The 23,017-nt window shown below is 40.6% G+C and overlaps 2 protein-coding genes across 3 annotated transcripts; both read left to right on the top strand.

Annotated features, from left to right (window-relative positions):
- Nucleotides 1–159: 159 nt before the first annotated feature.
- Nucleotides 160–3,319, top strand: LOC145458124 (leucine-rich repeat-containing protein 47-like). The gene has a single exon (XM_080336460.1). The coding sequence runs from the start codon at nucleotides 737–739 to the stop codon at nucleotides 2,384–2,386; it is 1,650 nt and encodes a 549-aa protein (XP_080192586.1). The 5' UTR covers nucleotides 160–736; the 3' UTR covers nucleotides 2,387–3,319.
- Nucleotides 2,467–21,717, top strand: LOC145458125 (phosphatidylinositol 5-phosphate 4-kinase type-2 alpha-like). Of its 2 annotated transcripts, none has more exons than XM_080336461.1 (10): nucleotides 2,467–3,533; nucleotides 3,600–3,697; nucleotides 3,796–3,892; nucleotides 4,237–4,389; nucleotides 11,257–11,403; nucleotides 11,929–12,081; nucleotides 16,863–17,007; nucleotides 17,657–17,755; nucleotides 18,291–18,394; nucleotides 18,948–19,350. In XM_080336461.1, exons 1-10 carry the CDS (start codon nucleotides 3,417–3,419, stop codon nucleotides 19,308–19,310), a joined length of 1,476 nt encoding a protein of 491 aa, XP_080192587.1. In that variant the 5' UTR covers nucleotides 2,467–3,416; the 3' UTR covers nucleotides 19,311–19,350. The 2 variants fall into 2 exon arrangements, with proteins under 2 accessions (XP_080192587.1, XP_080192588.1); XM_080336462.1 differs by lacking the exon at nucleotides 18,948–19,350 and adding an exon at nucleotides 20,642–21,717 and having other exon boundaries at nucleotides 2,493–3,533.
- The last annotated feature ends 1,300 nt before the right edge of the window (nucleotides 21,718–23,017 follow it).

Here is a 23,017-nt window from a genome sequence, read left to right as displayed (position 1 = left end):
TGGAGATGGCGTCATGCAAAGTGCTTATCAAATTTTACTGTAATACATTGACTTCGTTATAGTGGGCGCTGTAATCCAATGCTCAGTATGTCAGTAATGTATCGATAGATGCATTGTAGTTGATTGAGTTATTCATGTGTTATAATGTCAAAATTGTGACATTGATTGCAAATTATATTGCTACCTTCTGAGGTTGTCTGCATTCACATTAGCTATTGTATATGAAATTGATAGGAATCTGACCCAGGACAGTATAGGTATATGTAGCCCTACTGTATTTCAACACTGTGTGCTGTGATTGTCTGTTATGAATTCAACACAATCCGGCTAATCATTCCATCTGCAGTGTTCCGTTGGCCCATCTCTGTCTGCCAGAATTAGATACCGTGTCTAGTTTTGATGTCCTACTGGTCAAGAAGACAGTGCTCTGTCATTTTCAGCCAGTAGCAATTATTGAGCTGCTTCAAACAATTGCTCACACATATGAAGCACCTGTCGATCATGTGTTTTCATGGTTCGTTGCACCAGTCTCGGCAAGACAAAGAGTAGTCAGATTACATAATAGACACAAGACTAGACACGAGACTAGACTTGGTATCTGTTTATATGTTACATGTTACATGTGTACCTGTTAGTAAGTGGAGACTGAGCTGTTTGGTTTATTCAGCATCGAATTTACATGAATTCGTCTTTTAGTATTGGTATTTCATAACTATTTCCACCTGTATTTATCACTATGGGAAGCTGGCCTGAGATTGAGAATTGCAGAGAAAACAACCGACGGGAAATTAACCTAAGAGATTGCCCGGGTAGGTTCGAGGATATTGGATGCGCTCCACCTGATCAATTGTACGAGTTGACGCAGATCAATCTACTGGAGATTTCCGGCTGTGACATCACGGCCATTTCTGAAGATATCTCGTCGCTGAAGAATTTGGCGAACCTCATATTGAATCGGAATAGGTTGGAGCGTTTGCCGTTGTCGCTTTCGCGATTGTCTAATTTGAAAGTTTTGGATGCTTCGAATAATAAACTGGAGGAATTGCCGGCTGATTTCGGTATGCTGGCAAACTTGCAAACTTTAAACTTGAATCGTAACAACTTGACGAGATTTCCAGAAAATTTCGACGGGCTGGCGTCGCTGTCCATTCTGGACTTGTCGAACAATCAATTTTCATTGATTCCTGAAGGACTCCTTCAGGGTTATCATTCTCACTTGTCCGAACTGAAAATGTCACATAATTTGATTGAGGACGTCAGCGACGGCATCGGAACTCTGGAAGCTTTGAAGTCTCTGGACTTGTCTTCCAATAAGGTCATGGAATTACCGCAAGCGATCGCGAGCTGTTCCAAATTGAAAAGCGCCGATTACAAGGACAACCCCTTGAAAGACAGAAGGTTGAAGAAGCTGATCGAACAGAAGAACTCCTCCCAGAAAGCGATCGCGGATTACATCAAGACAAAGGGCAGGCCCGCTAAGGCTTCAGCTGATGGAAACGGTAAAGCTTCTGGAAAGAAAAAGGGAAAATCGGCTAATCAAAACGAGGACGCTCTTGTGAAGCATATCATGAAAGTTTTGAGGTTCGACAGGGAGAAGGCGGAAGCGAGTGACCAGTATTTGGAGGTGATAGTGACAGATGACGCGAGAGACGTCCGTCCGTATATCGTGTGTTGTATTGTGAAGAGATTGAATTTGTCGTCAGACTATTTGTTGAAGAAGTTTCTAGCGGTTCAAACTAAACTACACGAAGGCGCTTGCGGTAAACGCACTGTAGCCACGATAGCTACGCATGACATGCCGTCACTGGGCGGCTCTGGTTTGCTGTACGACGCTAAAGAGCCGGGTACGTTCTCGATAAAACCTCTGGGCAGAGATCGCTCGGTAACGGCGTTGCAGTTGTACAAAATGTTGAAGTCGGAAGCAGACGAGATGAGAAGAGACAAGAAAAAGAATCCGGCGTCCGGCATTTATAAATACTTGACGCTTCTGGAGAAACAGGAGAAGTTTGCGTTTGTAAGCAGATGCACGGACGACGCCGTTATTTCTTTGCCCCCGCTGACTAACGGAGATGTCACGCGTATGCAACTGGGCGAAAACGACATTCTCTTGGAGGTGACCAGCGCGCAGAATCTGGGGTGTTGCAAAAATATCATGGACAAGCTCCTGCAGTCGATGGTGAACGAAGGTTTGTATTCTTGTCGGGAAAAGGATTTTTATTCCGACTCCAGCGATGATGACGCCGGTGACAGAAAAGAATCGGTGCCTGCTTTGGTGCTGCAGCAGGTGCGGATTTCCGATAGTGCTGGGAAGTTGAAGGTTATCTATCCTTCGAGGACAGATCTCAGCTTTGCCGATGGCAGTATCAAAATAGAGAGATGCAAGTAAAACCGGGTGCACGTGAGTGTGTGTCTTTCGGAGTGTGTGGAATTTATCCGGGAGGATAATCTGTTCTAGACAATTTCTGTTCCTTGTTGCCTATTGTGAAGTTGTTTTTTGTATCTGCCTCTGTTATGGTACTTATTCTAATCTGGATGTTCCATTGAAAAGCTGTAATTGTTCTCTGGGCCTGCCTATGTGTCTACTTTCTCCCTACTGTTTGGATATCTGCGGCAATCGACAGCTGACCTTATTCCCGCTGTGCGACAAGGCTTCAACAATCCTTGGTATTAGCTCCATTGCTTCCTTTGGTGTCGAAGTGGCACGCGAGCTGGACTATGTTTCTTTGTGGTTATATTTAAGTGCTGGTTTATGCGTGCTTGGTAATTGTGGTTGGCTCTTGGAACCTCACAGTGACTGTGGGTTCTATCGAGTTTACATTTCAGTTAGGCATTGTGTTTGAATTTAGGACAAAATCGTAACCTTTTCCTGTTGTATCAATTAGAATGCTGTGCGGAAACTATAAGAGAGGGTATGCCTTAGTGTTATTACTAATGCTAGCTAAAATTGTCTTGTCGGCCTCTAGAGAAAGACAGGATAATGATTAGGACAAGGTAAGGTTCCAATGATTGCACAAGATCGAATCAGTAATAATCGATGACTCTCATGGCGTCATGGGAAATAGGCCATCGCATGAGCGACACCTGATTAATATTGCATTCACCAAATTCCATTCATCTCTTAATCCTTTCCGAGTGTTTGACATATGACATGGTATTACGTATTGACAAGGTCAAATTGAAGTGATCAAAGACTACTTGATTGGTAATGGTAGTAAAGGATAGGTAATGAGTAATGCCACTGTTGTTTTCATGCAATGTTATATCAATTCAACACTGTAGTGCTCGACCGATGCTTACAATCTACCGTTTCTGACACAGATTCTTGTTAAACTTACCTGCTACGCCACTTATAGCTAGATTTGCGGTCTCACTGCCCGTAGCCGGATACGAAGTGCGCTGCTTGATACCGCCCAACAATGGCGACTGTTACAAAGCACAAACACAGGAAGAAGCACTTCAAGAAGCAGAAATTGAAGCTTTTCCGGGCGAACGAGAGTGTTATCAGCGTTTTTATGTGGGGAGTCAATCACACGGTAATCTTCTGATTCTTATGATTGTTGTACCTGTACGCACTCAGTAAGACTTGTGTGAAATTCCAGATCAAGGAAATGTCTTACATACGAATTCCTCACATGCTAATGCCTGACGACTTTAAAGCTTATTCGAAAGTTAAAATCGACAATCATCTGTACAATAAGTAAGTGCGAAATTTCATGCTTATCGGTTATATCACTGAAACCTACGTTACATAGGCCTATCCGTCACGAATACCAATTGATTGCGCCATTTTTGTAGAGATGCATTGCCAAGTCATTTTAAAGTTAAGGAATATTGTCCGATGGTGTTCCGAAGAATACGTGAAAGATTTGGTATTGACGATAAAGAATATACGGTAAGATTTTCAAACACTACTGAAATTATAAGACCAGTGTGCTGACGTCAGCTCATGTGCTTTGATGCGAACTGTGGAGTGAAGCTTACAATATGGAAGACATGGGAGTCCTTTTGGATATAGATACAAAGTTTATTCTGTACTTCTTAATACAATTTCGCGTATCAATCAAGATAGTTCGATGATGTTGTGTGCTGTAGTACTTGATTTCTCAAATATGTAACAGCCGATGCTTGCTAATCTGATTTTTGTCAAAATCTTACGTCAATCATAAACTGGTAAAACACAGAGCTTGCGAGGCAATCTTATTGTTTTGATTTTGAAATTATTGTTCACTCGTTCAGAATTCTCTCTGCCTGCAACAACCGGTTCGAGTCGAAGACTCTGGCCGATCGCGAGCCAGATTCCTGCAATCATTTGATAGAAAATTTGTTATCAAGACACTACAGAGCGAGGACATCGCCGAAATGCACGCCATCCTGCCAAGCTACCATCAGGTGTGACTTAACTTACTTTTATTCATTTCTTTATCTTTCAATGTTTTTACTTTTTAGTAATGTATGTTCGTTTATGTTGCATGGTATGATGCAGTCGCTGATGATGAGTATTCACGAGCACCATTTAGTGATTTTGTTACACAAATTTATCAGGTGGATTGTTGTTGGGAATTATTTGATCAATTATGATCCTAACTAATCTGATCCGAGGTAATGGCATGTTAAATTTTTATGTGTTATGAGCAACTGATTTCGGTGTTAAAGTTATCCTTGTCAGTCGTTCAGGCTGGTTTAAAAACCATTATGATACATTCATTGCATTCATAATATCGTTTTCCTTGTTTTTTGCTATATTTGTAGGGCAGATTGTGGGGCACAATTTCACTGTCGCCTGTGGATTTCGCAAAGGTGTTTTCGTATCTATGTAGGATTCTTAAGTCATGAGCGACACAACTCGGAAATGACTCTGAAATCAGTCTTGTTGACGGGTGCATATATCTCGCTGTTCTGAGATGGTTCGGTAATGAAAAATTTGTAAGAAATCTGAGCTGATGCAGGGTTTTTTGTCTGGAGTTTTGTGATGAACTACTTCTAAATTAATATTGATCTGTTGGAATTTTTTCTCGTGTCGCATGTTAAATACCTACTGTAGCCAGTGACAGTAAAAGTATCAAGCTGAAAAACCCTTGACATTGGATTTTTAATGTAATGACATGTGATTATAATTTACGACCTGCTAAAGTCGCCTTGACATGTTCGTAATCTACCATTAGAAAATTGAGTGTGACACATCCTTGCGTCGCCAAAAACTCCTTTAAAATGGTTAAATTGAAACGTCGCAACGTTCTTTAATAATAGTTATATACTTCTATTTATAAATGTGATTGCCTTTGGATGCTAGTGTGTATTCTGGGTCGTGCCTGACCTGAGTAATTATTTTTTAGTTGCATACGTCACGCTGTATCCGTTCATGAAAATTGAAACAGGTCAATCGCATGTTAATGATATTTCCTTAAATGTCTTGTGATTGTCAAATGATTTGCCACTCCGTTTGCTGAATTTGTAGCGGTTGTGCTATTTTAATATTGTACGTATCACAATTTTGTAATTAATGTCTGGATGAACCCTGTTATCAGATCGTTGCCAGTATTTATTTTCCAAGTAAAGACGACATCAGGCGAGCTGTATGGTCTTTGAATATTTCCTCTGCCAATATGTACGATTGTATAGAAGCCATTTTCTTGGAATGACATACATACAAATTTGAAAGCTTAATCAAGATTAACTATAATCATGGGGAAGATTTCCCCGCCTCACTGGCCGATATCTGACTTCATAGAAATATCGAAATCAGCCAACTCAGGCAGATGACTCGGTCCAATGACTTCATATCCACCACTCTCCTTGGTTAAAACTGGTGTTTTTCATTATCACTCCTTGTTTTCAGCATCAGAAATAGTTTCTAAAATAAAATGTGGATTCCTTTGTCATTGGTATAAACTCTTCACTGTATTCGGTCACAGTAATGAATGCTGATTAGAGGCTAAGTAAGACCACAGGAGTTCGCTTCTAGTGGAAATGCGAAGTTTTATTTCATCATCCTCAACTGTAAAATGCCGTACTGGTAATGCCAGTTTGTATTCTCCTGTAGTTATAATAAGTTGATATTGACAATATGTTTCAGGTTACTGCCACTAATCCGAAGATCAAATTGAACAATGTCGCATTTTGAAATTTGTTACACTGGTATTGGTTGAAAATTCTGACATTGGGCTGGTTCTAGTCATTATTACATAAAATGCCGGCTAATGCTATTATCTCCCACCTTCCTTCAAACTGAAAAGATGTAACCAATGTTTTGAACTGTTACCTATGAATCTAAATCACTGCAGGTATTGGCGTCTGGTGGTATGGTAACAAAAATGGTAGTGATATTTATTTTGAATGAATGTGTTGTCACTTTACGAGAGGATTGATCAATTAAAATATCAGCAGGTAGAATGTATTGAATCTGTATGATCAAGATGTGATGAAAATGAAATTCAGATGCTTGCCGTAATACCCAAATCATGTTACTAATTTTGTTCATCTCCTGTCATGTCATTTTCTGGCCTATGGTCTCGTGGGGCAGTCTGTTACTAATTACATAGGTGGCTGCCTGGCTGGGTTGCATGTCAGTTTTTCTGTATCTCAATATATTCCATCTGGCATCTATGAATAAGTGTTGTATGGCATGGCTCTTATTCAAAATCTTGACTCACAAGGACGGACCAAGCGAGTTGTGCTTTGCACGAATTCTGTGATGCAGGTAGTCTGTTAATCGTGACATGATAAGAATCCTCAATGAATTATGCAAGGGTTTTTCTATTAATATACCATCCAGGTAATTAAAACTTCATTTATCTGAATTTAAATTTTCTCTAAAAATACTGGTATGTGGAGTTATCCCGAGGGTGTAAAAAAGTCAAGCATCATATTGTAAGGTAAATCCAATATCAGCACATTGTTACATTGTATGTCTGTTATCGCATTTAAAATCTGTCTGTTGTGGGTCCCATTAAACAGACTGCTTGACTAGGAATAGGATTTTCTAGTTGTTTTTATTATTATATTCCATGGTTATTAGCTTTTTTTGCATCCAAATCAAAAGGACCTTATTCCATGGTAACCTGGAAGATTGAATGTCTGCCAAATTTAATTGTAAACTGGTATTCCACTATTCCATGATAGACCATGTATCTTTTCCGTGATGAAGTATTGGTCCTTTTACTCTACTCACAAAGAAGTGAAAATTTCCCGAGGTTTGAACATGTTTCGAACATTTAGCATTTAGGCTACTGTCTAACAATTAGATTGAAACCGTAATAGCCGTACAGGTTTTCTTTACGTGCGCTTGTGTAGTGCCTAATAACTGTCAATTGATAGATTTGAGATCATGAATTTACATTTGCTGATTTGTTGTTGATGTGAGCACTGATGCAATATTGCATCCTGGTACGGTACCGTAGATGAAGCATCATAATTTTTTAAGACATTATGTATCGGGAATTCACTGGTTTTCATGTTACTAATCGGTGTAATCTCGAGCTCATTTTGTGTTTAGAGGTGATGATTTATCGTGCCAGTTAGGATTGTTAGATGGATCTGTATATCTACTAGGGATTTTATGTGTGTGAGAGCCCAGTTCTGATTTGATGTTATATCAAACTCGCTACTATTATGTTTTGTGGAACTTTTTATACACTTCTTAAAGCCAGTGTTCAATCAATGCAACTCAATGACACTATGATTATGTTTATCATGCGAAAAGAAACCCATAACTTCCTCACACTCGTGTTCGACCGGCGCTTATGCCTGCTACGATGAGCTTGCCGGATTTCCTGTTGTAGCCCAAGTGCTGTAGATTGAAAATATCATTCCAGAGTGCATAGCGTCTCTATCTCATGACAAATGGTCTTGAGCGTTGAATCAAGTAGGCTATGTCGGATAGTGCAAACCTTGTTTGTTCCGATCAATATACTCTTCAGCCAAACAGCGAGTGAACTATTGATTGGAGTGAAACTGTGCCCTAAGCTTTTCGATGGATTCATTGACTTTAGTTGGAAACAATCACTGGCATTTTATGGTGTCGATTTGTTGGCATAGGATTGACTTTTAAATTTTACATTACGCTCGAATGCGTTCATTTATGCCCGTCGAAGTGACTGGCGAAAGATAACGAATCATCTTATTTCATCCAAAATGTCACAATATATGTCTTCCATGTTTTGCTATTTTCAGAGCTATGACATTTCCACGTGTGAGTCATTTTGGTTTCGAGCATATAACCTCCTTTTCACAACATCAAACACAGTGTAGGCACAGCTTCCGTAGTGATGAGGCCCATAAGACTTTAAAATACTTGTATTCGGATTACATGACAAATATGATGGACTATAACTTCGTTGCTGTCTAATGTTTTCAAAATAAGATTCATTCTTTTTGACATTACGACAAAAGTGAAAAAATCCCTAAATAGTTCCAAAAGCACAAGATGAAGAGTTATCAAGCTGGTTGTGTAGATAAATCTTGTTGTGTTCATGTGATTTTTTAATAATTCTTGACCAGGTGTTTGAATGAATGTAATGATGTCATTTTTATGAGTACTGCATCTCATGAGATCAGGCGTAGTATTGAGAATCACTTCACAGTTCATGAACTCTGGTTGCATCTCTGTTATCATTACTACTGATATTCATATACACTCTTCACATTTGGATCAATACCAATATACTTTGTTGTGTGATTTGTCGATACTGATTTATTTATTGGTTTTGAAAGTTTCCCTGGGTTAGAGGTATTATTCTGTGCTAATTGTTGTGTTGTGACTCTCTTATTGTTAATAAACATTCACTTACAGCAGGGGTGTCGAACTGGCCTACGAAGCAATTCTTTATTATCCAGCACAAAAATAACAAATGTTTAGATATTTTGTAAGAAATACTTCCATTGAATAATCCCCCATGACAACAAATGTCGAGTGTGTTCATAGGCTGCATTATAACCAGCCGACAGCAGTGTTATTGTTTTACTCTAGTCACTATTAGGAACCAAGTCGCTATACTATCATATATAATATAGGCTTGACAATAAAGTATTCAAGTGACAAACCAGTTCATGGATTTTAAGGTTACATTTTGGAATAGTTTGGCTGATCCGACCCGCGACACAAGTTGAGTTTGACATCCCTGACGTACATCAATGTCTCGTAATTATTTATTGCCACTTGCCAGTATTGGTTTCGGTGTATATCTTTAGATCATTGTCCAAAATTTAATATTGTATGTGATGTAGTGACAAGTTAAATTACGTCTGGTCTAACCGCAAACATTTTCAATGAACATTATTGATTACTAGTATATTTGCATTTAGGAATAGTAAGTAGTCGCTTATAACAGGAGAGGGATATGACTTGGCGACCTTGTGTGATGCATAGTATTAGTTTTTCTTGGTCTCTGGCACCTCAAATTCCTTGCAATTAGCAACCACAGTGTCTACGAGAAATCTTGAAGACTTCATTGCAGAAGTCATAATCTAGGCCAGGGGTCTCCAACACGCGGCCCGCGAGGTCCTATTTTGCGGCCCGCGACCTGATTTGAAAAAAAATTCAGAAAAACGCTTAGTAAATCATGTTGAAACGCTAAAATTGATTTCAGTTGAAACATAATGTTGTTGTTTTACAAAGTGAGCCATTCTATGTGCCCACTATCACTATTACTCACTAGTTGATACGGCTTCGGCATGGTAATATCATTCCATGGATGAAGAATTTGCTGGTACGAATGGGCATATTGCCTTGACGTGCAATGGCCCACCACTGCCAAGACCGAGACGCCTGCAAAACGACTTCGGGCGCTCCAAAAGACCATGCTTTACGAGGAGATAGTTGTCTAGCAAGTAGGCCTACCGTGTATAGCTAACCCCAATATTGATTCTTCAATCCATGGGTGGCCAATCTGCAGCAGTAGAAGGAAAATTATGCGGCTGTCGACACTTGTAATAACAACCCTAAGTTTTCGCAGATACCCCCTGCATCAGCTGTATCTGGGAATCTGATCACATTGGCCGAGAAAGGATAAATATTTTATACTAATATGTGAAACTATACTAATATTTATTGATGAAATTCACTCATGAACATGAAAAATTTTTCGCGCTTCGCGCGACTACAGATTGGTTATCTGTGGCTCTTTACAAAATAACTACTAACGATTTGGTGCGCATAGTAAGCCGATATGTGCATATATATTAGTTCGAAGTGTACCGGCAATGGACATGGATATGATAACGTGGGTATTTGGCCCCAGCTAGTTTATCACGACTAACCACCGGTATGCGGCCGCAGGCTACATGAGTACGCGAAATGCGGCCGTGAATTACAAAAATGTTGGCCACCCCTGTTTTAGCGGCTAAAGAGTGTTGTCATTGTCAGGTATCGTGTACAGCTCATAGTCCAAAATATAATGACATTGATGATCATGATACTTTTTGTTGTATTTGTGTTTGTTCAATAAAATATTAGTTCTTTTGTGGTGACTATAACCGTCGCCTATGTTAGAAAGCACAGCGTTGTAATAACGTAGAGTTATCAGACGTGGTTGTTGAACTGCGTTGCCTACTTTTATATCGATATTGATGTCATGCGGCCCGCGGCCTCCAGGAATTTGGAAAAGTGGCCCGCGACCTATTTTGAGTTGGCGACCCCTGATCTAGGCCTACCATTTTTGAGAACTTCATCTTGCCTGTCAATATTGGATTGAGGAAGTTTATTGTCAAAATCTGTCTCTCATGTAATACACTTCGCTAGCAGAGCCTATCATGACTCAAAGGTTTGAGATGTGAAATGTATGTAAAAGCCATTACTCGCATGCTAGGGATTTAGAGATTTTAGGTTGAGAGCCAATAAGCCAGTGATCAATATGTGATTTACCATGTTTTTACGTCATGGCTGTATTGTTGGCTTTATCGCTTGCATATTATGTGTTTTCTGCAATAGAACAATATGCTTGGAAGTTGAACCAGGCTATATGTGACCATGACCAAGCTGATCTCGTGACGTTATGACTAGAAATCAAGTATATGTAAACTTGATAAGATTATGCCTAACACTGGACCTATGAACTGTTGTATAGCATATACCAACTATACAATATGCATAAGACAAGTTATTCGATTAAATTAGTTATGATTGCGAATATTGCGATATTATAGTTCATTCTCCAGCTTATGAGACTCTTTAAATTGTGTGGTTGACCCATGACATTTCCACTTAGAGAAAGAAAATTACCGTATTACATCTTTATTTCAATATTTTTTTGTCTTTCGCAGTATGTTGTGGAACAAGGAGGCAAAACGTTATTGCCGCAATATCTCGGAATGTACCGTCTGACGCTGAATAACGCAGAGCATTATGTGATTGTGATTCGAAATGTGCTGAGCAGCACTTTGAAAACCCACAAGAAATATGACTTGAAAGTAAGTAACGATATGTCGATGTGTTATCGACTATCATTATTACTCAACGTCTAATATATGCATGATGAGGCAGCTGTGATGCACATTATCATGGCTAGAATTGTTTTTCTGAAAAATAACTTATTCTTTCGATTGGCTTGTAGAAAATCAACAACATCGGAAATGGTTCGTTCGATCCCAATCTGTTTTTTTTACAAAACTGTGAATTCGAATCAAATTCTCTTTTGTAATTCAAAAACAAGCTCAGTTGTGAAAAGAAGGCATATCGTGTACAATGAGAGACGGTTGGATTAGTTGTCCGATCCTGCTTGACAATCTTGGTTCAAGAAATTGGGGTGACTCCAGTCTGCACATCACATTTAGTGACATAAGGAAACCTAAAAATCTATTTCTCCCTCATCTTTATCCACAATTGCACATAGTCCTCTATCCTGCATATTAGCCTAATAGTTGAAGCATCTATTGCCGCTTTCGACTTGAAATTATTCCATTTTAACAACACTGATGCGCTTACGCATGCGGCAGGGTTCCACAGTTCAAAGAGAAGCAAGTGAGAAGGAAAAAACGAAAGCATTTCCGACATTCAAAGACAACGATTTTGTCAAGGATAATATCAAGATATATATCAATCAAGAAACAAGAGACGAGTTCCTATCGATATTAAAGAGAGACGTCGAAGTGAGATTCCTTTCAATGTTATGTGTACGGTATTGTCCGTATTGATCATGTCGCCAAGTTCTGTTGTGGCCTTAAACTTCGGTATGTGGCGCTTTTGCACAATATGATCTCCATTCTTTTTGCAGTATCATTACACCAGCGATTTTGTTGCTGACTTTATATCTACCTAAATAGGTTGCGATCATGACCGCATATTTATTAAGGAAGAATACATATGGTTGAATTTGTGAAGATTTTCGATTTCAACCAAAGCAAAGTCTAACAAAGCAATATGACGTTACTTGTCATGTGTAGCGGTGTCATTTCTCTGAAGTTTAATTGGACGTTTCGGGAGCTGAGAGTCGTGTCACTATGGATAAGGAATTCTCCACCCGAAGTCATTCTCAGCAAAAATTGATCTCCGAAGATAACCTGGTGATTTCCATCTTTGAACTTGATTTTTGCGATAAAAACTGAACCGCAAATGGGCGTTTAAAGTATCTTGCGAACGCACTTTGCGGTGTAATCTGGAAAATGCCATTTGCGGTTTAAGAAAATCGATACTTGGAGTGACCTTTCTATATCTTGCTAGGAATAGACTGCTTTCAACATCTAATTTTAGTAAGCTTCCCGTTCGGTTGTCCGATCGCACTGTGAAGTATGACAGAATTTAGTCCTTAGTTATCTCACAGCATGTAAATTAAGATTGTGTACCTTTAGCTAAGCTGTGAGATTTATTTGCTCCTTGAGGACTTCCTCCCTAAATTTCTTTACCAGATTTTCGAAATTTGTGGAGCTGGATTCTGTCCTATAAATAATTTATTGACCCTTCATGGAGGATTGTCATGTTGCAAATAGAGGATGTTTGCAAGCTTCTGATCACTTTTTGTGGTCCTAATTGAATGGTCTGTTGCCCGCAGTGGCGTAGACAGGGGGGGATAATCGGTGTCCGATACCCCCCGTTTCCAAGCTCGAAATACCCCCCGTCTTACGTATATTTCCATTGATCTAATATTTCTTGTTCTAATTCGATAATCCCCTAATTGCCGCGCGGCATCATCACGCCATCGATCAATCAGACATTGCGGTGATGCCTTTTTCTCATATTGTTATCTCGTCTACGGAAGCCCGAAAAACGCATCTCACATGGCTCTCCCGTCTCATCTGAACGATATTATCCAGTTACAGAACCAGAAGTCTCAGGAACAATAACACTCGCATTGAAATTTCGATACCGCGCGAGTTGGATTTCGTGTTTGACAGTCTATTGTCAACAAACGTTTAGAACATGCGCGCTATGCTTGAATCATTAGAGATAGCAGATCCCTACAGTACCAAAACAGATCGTACTAATCAAATGTTCTGTATGGAATCTATTATGTATTGATCCAATTTGCGATCATTTAGTTCGGTTGTTGTGTGTGGGTTTCCAGATCTCCAGCCGTTTCGTGTCTCAGGCCTCTGGCGCATCTGCTGACTGTCCTATCATAACGCGCTTGGCTAGTAGTAAAACATTGGAGGCTAGGAAAATTAGGCCGCTCTGTGACTCGCGGCGCGTGATAGTGCTACTCGATGTGCTATTGTAATAACCAGAAGTTATAGTCTTGGCCTCGACAATTCGCAATTGTCACTTCTACACCGCAAACGCGTTTAGGAATGCATTTTGATCGCGAGCTCAAGCCTGCGCCAGGCCACTGTTATTCACGTGATGCAAGCACAAGCTCGAGCGGTAATTAGTCTTTACCATCTCCACACACCATCTTGGCAGACAGTAAAAATCATATTGATTTAAAACAAAATTAATCCAGAATTGTTTGTATCAAACGGCAACCGACTATAATTCATTTGCGTATCTTCACTGTTCGAGTGTTCGTCTTTGAGCGCAAAATGGAGAGATCTTCCACTGTGTCGTAATATGATCTGCGCGCACTTTCGTGATTATATCCTCGCTTTGGTAATTAAGGTCAAGATACTTCGCAACCATCGAAATTTGTTTGCTACTTCCATCTGATGTGATACATTGTGATTTGCGAGGTGATCGTCGATCACCTGCTGCGTTGAGTCATGATTCGAGCGCGCTTTGTATCAAAATCCGCGCGCATGAAACTCGCTGTCGGCAAATAGTGGCGCGCAAGGGAAAAGCGCCTTCTGTTTGTTACTGTAGCATGCGACTGCGCATAATAGAGCTATATTTTAAGATAACTGGCAAATGTTCATGTGTATAAAGACGTAAACACAAACTAGATTATCTTAACCCTTGTTGTATCGGCATTTGTGTGTATTAAACCGCAATAAAGTGGTTAGCATAACGAATATCATCTTTTCAAAAAATATCCCCCGTTTTAATAAATATCCCCCGTTTTTTTTCGGCTGGCTACGCCCCTGGTTGCCCGATATTCTAGGCATCTCGATGATGGTTATGTTTTCGTCTGGTCTTTCAAGGAATGATATAATTTTGAACAATTGAACCTTGTCTCATTATCAACACGGTCCTGGACTTAACTGCATTTGTTTGCTATTCTTTTTGTCAACTGACTCGTCTTAAAAATCTAATTGTGTAAATCTGACTTCTGGAGCGATTTAGAACAACTGAAGGCTGCCAACGAATTACGAGACTGGCAATGAGGTGAAGGACGCATACAGCAATAAGAAGCGGTCAGACAACAGGCAAAGTACGGGTTGGGAAAGCGAAGCATATGCATGGATCTCTACGACATTCTGAACAATAAAAGCAGAGAAAATGATCACTACAAGATAGCAAAGCAGAGATTTGAGAATAGAAACGATGTGCAGCAAGTCAGACTAATGAAAGTTTGAGCTGGAAATTTAGTAACATGCGAAGAGGTTGTCCTTATGAAGGAGATGTGCACAGTAGTGTAGTAATTACAGAGGAAGAGAATTGATGAGCCAAGCCATGGAGCTTTTGGTCTTATGGTCCCGAAAGAAATGCTCTATCAAGACTGAGATGTAATGTAGAGATTGGTGAGCAACAGTACGGGGTTTATGCCAAGGAAGGGCACGACTGATGCAATCTACTCCCGTTTGACTGCTTTTTGAAAGTTTAAAGGTGGCTAAAAGCATTTTCACTATGTTTATGTAGATCTAGAACAGACTTATGATACAGTAACCAGAGAGGAGTTCTAGTATTACATGCTGCAGTCGAGAGTTGAAGGAATTTGGAGATTAGCTCTTGAATAGAATGGAAGGAAAATGAATCACAACAACATTGAATGCATGGAAATGAAGGTAGTACAACTGATACTGTGACGGTAGGTGAGTCCATTGCGAGAAGGTGTCTTGGAGGCTAAGATTTGCCAGATGCTGGCAATAGCTAGGAAACTGCACCTGAGGTTGCTAGTAGTGACTGGACCCATTTGGAGATGTCAAAAGGAGAATTTGGAACAAAAACCTTGTCCTGGTTCTGTAGTATGGGCACTAATTTGATTTGTTCTGTTTCACTCACCATTTCAATGTGACGGATTCACGACAAGTCTGTGCTCCCGTGACGAATCTTACGGAAGGAATCTATTTTTTATGACTCTATGTATTTCATTCGATCTTTTGAATTGTGTAAAATCAATATGTTACTATACGAGTAGTCAAACTGAATTTGACCAGTTCATGAATCCAGCGGTTATTGAGTGTGGACGGTGTGCTAACTGTTTGTTTGAAGCAAAAAATTTAAGTCGTCTATCCTGATAGTTGATGGTGCATTGCTAGTATTTTGTGCTAAATTGGTGGGTCCATGTTTCTCAAGCCATTTTCTTGAATATAGTCCACCTGTTTTGGTTAATTATTGTAAATCAGTATGGTATCTCTGAATTTAAGGTTGTGGTTGCTACATCCCATTATAGGCTATTAATGAATTAAATCATGTTCTACCAAAGTAAAATTTCGAACTCTAACGCAATACCCAGATTTGAGTCATCAAATATAGCATGTGACGGTGTAATAAGGATTGTTTATGGTTGTTGTGCTCGTTTGATGTTTATTAACAATACACTGGCTGCGCAAATAAGTGGAAATGACGTTTTATTGCTGTACAAGTGTTGACATAGCGTGCACAAAGGAACTGCTCCTACGCTGTTGAATCATGTTCATGATGTCAGTTGTCACTTGCCTGTCCCGTGAATTTGATTGTAAAGTTTCTTTGCTCCACAAAGACATTATCTGAAGTGTCGTACTCCTTTTTGTCTTGCATCCTCTGAAGTACATAGTAAAGTGCTAGTGTGGTGGTGTGGCGCTGGTATTTTTCCCTTGTTTAAATTAATCATTGGCGGTATTGATCTGTGACTAGTCTAGAGGATTCGGATTTGTATGGTTTCGCAAACGTGTCAAACATTTTTGGATGTTTTCCATAGTTCCGTCTCTTTGATGAAACGTCCATAATCATCGCTATGAAGGCACTTTCCAAACGGTGCTGTGTGATGAACATACAGGAAAGCCTGTGTCACGTTTGTCTTTTCAGTTATTTTCTACTGATTTGCAACCAATTCCTCACAGTTAGTATTCTTATGTGTCCATTTGCATTATTTACTGTGTGAAAGTCGGACAGATGAAAAAAACAGGTTTTTTCATCGACACCAAATATTTTGTAGACTCTTGTTACTGCCAGCTGACTCCAACCCCAGGTGTAAAAGCATGTGTGGTCAATTACGATATAGCGTTGTCGGCCGTGATCAGCACTTCACCGCTTCAACTTACGGAATCAGTGTGTTATTTCAATAAGATCATTGTGTTACGTTATTATGAACTTGTGGTGCCGTTTGTATGGTCATTCAAGCCGTTCCTTTTTTCTTTAGTTTCTGGCTTCGCTCAAGCTAATGGACTACAGTTTGCTGGTCGGAATCCACGACAAGGATAGAGAAGACCGCTACAACGATGCCCTGGAATTGCCAGCAGATAATGGACAAGAACTCGATGCCAGTCCACCGGAAGAAGAGAATGGTATGCTTATGGTTGTACTGCTTATCAATTTCTTCTCGCTACATTTTTCAATGCTATGAGGCTTGCTATTTGTGAGCAAACATGCCTTTTGTATGCCAGTGCGTCTGATAAGGATGTACACTGCGCAAATGCACAGTGCACACACACATTAACCCCGATACGCCTATGACCCTACGTGAAACGAGTTTGTTTCAGATTTGTAGTCTTTTAACTTACCTGATAAGTGGTAACCATTACAAATTTTGGCAAAGGATCAAAGTCCAGAGTGTTCCTTCAAGGCTAATTCTAATACTTATGATAAAGGTAATTGGAAATAGTAAGTAATGAGCCGTTTATTATATTACAACAAGTTTTTGAGTGTGGCATATGTTTGGGAACTTGACGACGAAATTTACGATTCTCAGTATCATCTGACATATGTCAAAATGCCGATAAAATCGAGTATATTGTATTTCCATCACCCGCTATAGTTGCTGTTAGTTGTTAGTTATCTAATCGACTGAAGCCAGTTTCATTATAGACGGTGAACTTTGCAGGCGGCGGTAAAAATAGCTTATCTCTCATCTTGAGAACATTCCTAGTAAATGATTTACGGCCAAGGTTCCTGCTGTTTGTCGTCGGCGCCGAGTAACAACTAAGTATTTCGCAGGAGCTGCTCAGACACCACCTGATTCCCCGGGAGCTCTTCTGAGACACGACTCGCAGGACGATGATCTTTGCGAAGTTTACAGACTCAAGAGCGCTGCAAGTAAGACATAGAAAGTCTCTAATGTCATTGTTGGCTCACGGCTGAACCTGTGACATGGGGTTAATTCACCGAACTGCCCCATAACATACTGTGACATAGCCTGCCATGCTGTCTTGCGCATATTTATCGTAGATCACGTCATCATACTCGGGATCTTTGATTCTTTTTATCGATGCCCAACTTAGATCCTTACAACTGAATACGCCACAGTAGCATTATACAGTAGCGTTTTTGGTAACTACTTGAGACATGACTTGATATGTGCGTTCCCGATGTGTAACACTTTGATATTGAGATGTCGCACTGATAAACAGTGGGGTAGCATTACTGACATAATATGATGACATGTTACTTGGTCGTTGACTCCTTTCAACATTAATTTATAGGCCCCTGTACTTCCAACTCATTCTTTCGGCTATGCTTATTCCAGTGTTGCTGTTCTAGGTGACGTGGATGGGGCGTGTCTGGAAATTGCCGGGATTATCTAATAGCTCTTTGTTTGATATGTACCCAAAACTGTTTTCCTCTCTTCCAGATGCGCCGAACAACGTGATATATTTTATGGGTCTCATCGACATCCTAACCCATTATGACACGAAAAAGAAGGCAGCTCATGCTGTGAAAACCGCTAAACATGGGGTATGTCGAATTTCTGCATATTTTGCAAAGATGATTATCTTGGGTTTCCGGTGCTCTCCTGGTAACGTTTAGACTTGAACTGAACATACCTGTGATCATTGTCGTATTATGTGATCGACTGCCTTTGTGAGCTGCATAATCTGAGCTCATCCTACAGTGATAATGTCACAATGTCACATACAGTAATTTTTGATTGAAGACTGTTCAGCAATGAACTGATTGACTAGTCAACACGACCCGTTGAACGTGCCTGGTAAAACATCGATGCCATTAGGGTTGCAGTGACTGCGTTTGAGTAAATATCAATGCCATGACTGGTAGTGAAATTCGAGACTTGACTGTGACGTGCTCTTTGGTTCTGCTATTTTGATTTGTAATTCACGTTTAAATTCCATTTCCCTGTTTCCGACCACCAAATCACGTTTGAATGCACGACTAGGACTCTGGGCAGGGAAACTTTCTTATAGGGTTTTTTAAGACGATTGTTTTGCCACCAACTAAGCAGCGCAGATAGGAAACTTTCAATGTCCAGTAACGTAAACGTGTGTTCCAGCTCGGGGCGGACTTTTCCGTGAAGAGTCCTAGAGTATTTGCGCACAGGCTGCTCAAGTTTGTGCAACTGCACTTGTCGATGCCAGACACGATCGCCTCTCCGGCGGGAAGCACGCTGCCTCCTTTACGAAACGAAACTCCCGCCAACTTCAGTCAGGCAAGACGAAGTAGCGTGACATCAAGAGAGAGAAGTGTAACCGGGTGCTGTTCGCCAACCGGACGTAGACTAATGTCGAGTAGCCGGTCAGCCATGCAGACGCGTTTTTGTTACAGCGCTGAGAAGCTTAGTCCTTTGCGTACGCAACTAGAGAGCTACAGGAAGAAAAAGACGCTGGAGAGAGTTTCGTTAAATATGACGTTTTAGTTAGCTTACCCCGAAATATATTATGAGCCTACGGTCTGTCTTTTAGGTGTGCTATACAGGGAGTGGAGAAAGGTAGGAGGAGTAGGACGGCATCAAAAATAGTCGATGTAAAACTGAATTATAGTGCAGCGATCCCTTTGCATATGTAGGAAGTGCGGAGACAGGGATAGGTACCATTTAAGGTTAGTCAGCCGTGTGTCTTTACACGTTGAGTATAAAAGGACTAGACAGCACAGTGAGATGTTTCGGCGACCGTGCAAGTGATCTAGCAGGCAGTTGGTAGGGTAGTACAGTACACGCTAGCTTTTGAAAGCCCTTCCGATGCGCCAGTTTTTGGTTTGTTATTTTTACTGCATCACGAGCCTCTGGGAATGACCGCTCGCACATTTCAATTCTGGGTCAACGTAGAATGAGCGCGTGGCCGATACTTGGAAGACGGCTCGTGTTCAAAATGCGAGGCATTGGAAATAGCTGATGTTGTGGGAGCGAGGGGGCATTCAAAATCGCGAGTGTCAGGATAGCGAGATTGTACAACTAATAGGGTAAGATCAGGTTAGCTCGGGGTTTCCCAAACCTTTTGTACACAAGGCAGCAAATCAGGTATCGATGGCCCCGAACCCGCTCCTACTCCATGCAAAAAATGGTTCATTGCACACTTGTAGGGGTGTTCTGAAAACTTTTTTTTTCAAATTTCATCGGCTTCGTAGTCAAACCGTCAGATTACCTAAAAAACGTTGCACACCAAATTTGACTCAATTCCAACCATTAGAAGCCGAGGTCAGTCAAATTTAAATTTCAGACATTTTTGAAATAATAGTAGTTACGGTGACCAATTTCGTCTCACCGACATGACCAAAAATCGTGTTCCAGGTATGACTGAAGAGGCAAGGATGTCTTTTCCACTTGTTTTTATCTTGACAAGGGCCTTTGGCGGAGTTTGAATGAAGACATCGCCAGTAAACGAAAAAAAGCATATGACATGGATTAGCTGGAAATTAGTCCACTTCATTGAAATAGACACGTTAAAAGGACGCTGAGATAATTTTCAAATAGAGTACTTTACATACTGCAGATGTACAACAAAGGACAGAATGCTTGTCACATTTGGCAACGCCCTCGCTCATAAATTTAGATATGTCGATGATCTGGTGCTATCAGATCGGGATTTCAGTTCATGAAATCGGAGTGTTGAGAATCTACCGGAAAGCTCTATCGGGCAGCACCTTTCCTACGGGATCCAGTGACATCTAGATATCCGTGACAGGATTATTTCTGTCGGTCGTTCCGTAATGAATGTTCTGTTTAAAATTTGAATTGTGTTTCTATTTCAGTCTGGCGCGGAAATATCCACCGTGAAACCGTTTCAATATTCCAAGAGATTCCTGGAGTTCATCAGCGACCATATGGTGACACCGAGTGCTTAAATTACCGTCTCCATGTCAAAAAAAATCAGACTTCTCATGCGCCAAAACAACTTTAAACAACGCTGTGATAGTCAGTAGTATCAGAAGACTTGGTGTATTTCGAAGAATGCGTACACGTAATCAGGGTAAATCCAACTGAGGTAGGTAGTCACAATGTCACTTCACGAACGCCCTGATACACTATGTAACATTCTTGTTATTGAAGTGTGGATTTCACCATTCTTGTGCTACCGTCACAGCCGCTTGTTAAATTGCTTCTCTTTGGTTACAAAAGATGTGGATTTTCAGCATAGCTTACGCCTGGCATTTGCGTAAGTGTGTAGCATGTAATCGCCTCTTTGTTTTCGGGACACCGATAAGATGAATGCAACCCATTGCATTATCACGAGCCACATACCACAGAATGCAATGGCTCTTGCCCCATACCGCGTTTGGACATTGTATCGTCATCGGGTTGTTCCGGTCGTGGCCTATTTCCCAGTCTTAATCATAGTTATGTCATGAAGCGCCCTGTTATCCTACTCTTGATTCATATTTGATATCTACTCATAGGAATCGCAAATCTGATTTGTTTTTTTACAGCTGCTAGCTCTTTGATTGACTCGACTGACTTGTTGGCGCTTTTACAGTGTTGCTGTGTTTTGTATATTTGGGGTGCAATATATATAAAATGTAAAGTTCTGACTCTGAAACTGTACCCGGGTCTTGATATTCATTGTTACGTCAGTGATCGCGTATGTGTATTACACTGACTCCCATGACTCCTTCAATGTCATAGTCCCAAACCCGCTTTTACTGCATAGGTAGTGGGACGATTACGCTTTGCATCAGGAATCATGATGTATCATGGATTGAGTTGAGGATTCGATGACTTCTGTCGAGAGTAATTAGTATTTTTCTTACATCTTATCTTACTCGTCCCATATGTTGTCTTGCTGCCTGTGTTATAAAATTGTGAGAAATAAACACTATCATCTCTAAAATGTCTCATTCGATTGTAGCTGTTCAATGTTCAGATTGTTCACTGTAACCGTAGTTACGCCGTTAAGTTTTATCTAGTTCTTTTCAGGCACAATTTCAGCTGAGACTGAGAATATTGCAGACTTGCGTATCGAAGGCTTACCCTGCTATCTCAAGGTCAATTAAGGTGTAAGCGCAAGGCTATTTGAAAAAATGTAGCCCTGGAGGTCTGAGTGCTATTTGTGGCTCATATGAACTATGGTGTAGGCCAGGGGTCGGCAAGCCCCGGACCGCGTGCCATTCGTGGCACGCGAGGTGATTCTTGATGGCACGCCACATGATTGCACGCCAAATGATTTGACCCAAACGACATATTGTAACCATGTTTTAGCAAAAACTGAAACAGAAGTTCGTAGGTGAGAGGTGACCCAAAATTATTTCGTAAATCAACCGATTTTATTTATCTTCAATAATTTTTTCAGGCCCTCGCGCGATTTATTGCAGAGTAGATTCTTGATTGTGATGTAGGAACCCCCAGAATTTTTTTAAAAATATACGTATTGTACAGAAATCAGTCCAATCGTATTAGCATTTTCACGCTATATAAGACACAACCTAGGCATAACGTTTCGGGCAACATGCCACTCTGTGCGGTGTGTGCGCTGCCATAATGATTATCGGCGACACAATCATGAAATAAATTGACCTCCGCATATTGGCAAAAACGTTCGACATTGATATGTTCACTGTCCACGTGTCCAGGCGCTGAGATGACCAGCACCGAATAGCGCCTGCAGCTTGAGCCGCACGTATCAAATGAGACCCGCCTAGGCAAATAATGAGCCCCGTGTCGAAATTCGAATTTGGAATTGTGTTCGTGTCACGAAAGCAGATATTCTTTTAGTTACGTCTGATACGTGTAAGCGACTCCAATATATCTGGAGCAACGACAACCTTTACCGCGCACAAATCTAGTGAAGGTCATACTTATACCAACCTTGTGACACCAAACCGATTTGTATGATACAGGGGTGGTGGGCACATCATCAGGTAATACATCGTAACAACATTGATTGGCCCGTCACTGATACGACATGGTATCGAACATGACGGTACCCCGGGAAATCCCGATCCCGGGATTTGAAGCAATCCCGATCCCGGGATTGGTCCCGATGAAATCCCGGGATTTGTGAACAGCATCTACCAAGGCTTATGTAGCGCCATATCTCTTATTTTGGTAATAAAGCAGTGTCACAAACTCGGCTGATTGTCTACAACAGTGGTCTGAAACACGCGGCCCGCCAAAACTGTTTTTGCGGCCCA

The sequence above is a fragment of the Botryllus schlosseri genome, chromosome 15 (genome assembly GCF_051294905.1).
Source record: "Botryllus schlosseri isolate E-star chromosome 15, Bs_hap1, whole genome shotgun sequence".
NCBI lineage: Eukaryota > Metazoa > Chordata > Ascidiacea > Stolidobranchia > Styelidae > Botryllus > Botryllus schlosseri.
This window is presented reverse-complemented; position numbering and strand designations above follow the sequence as displayed.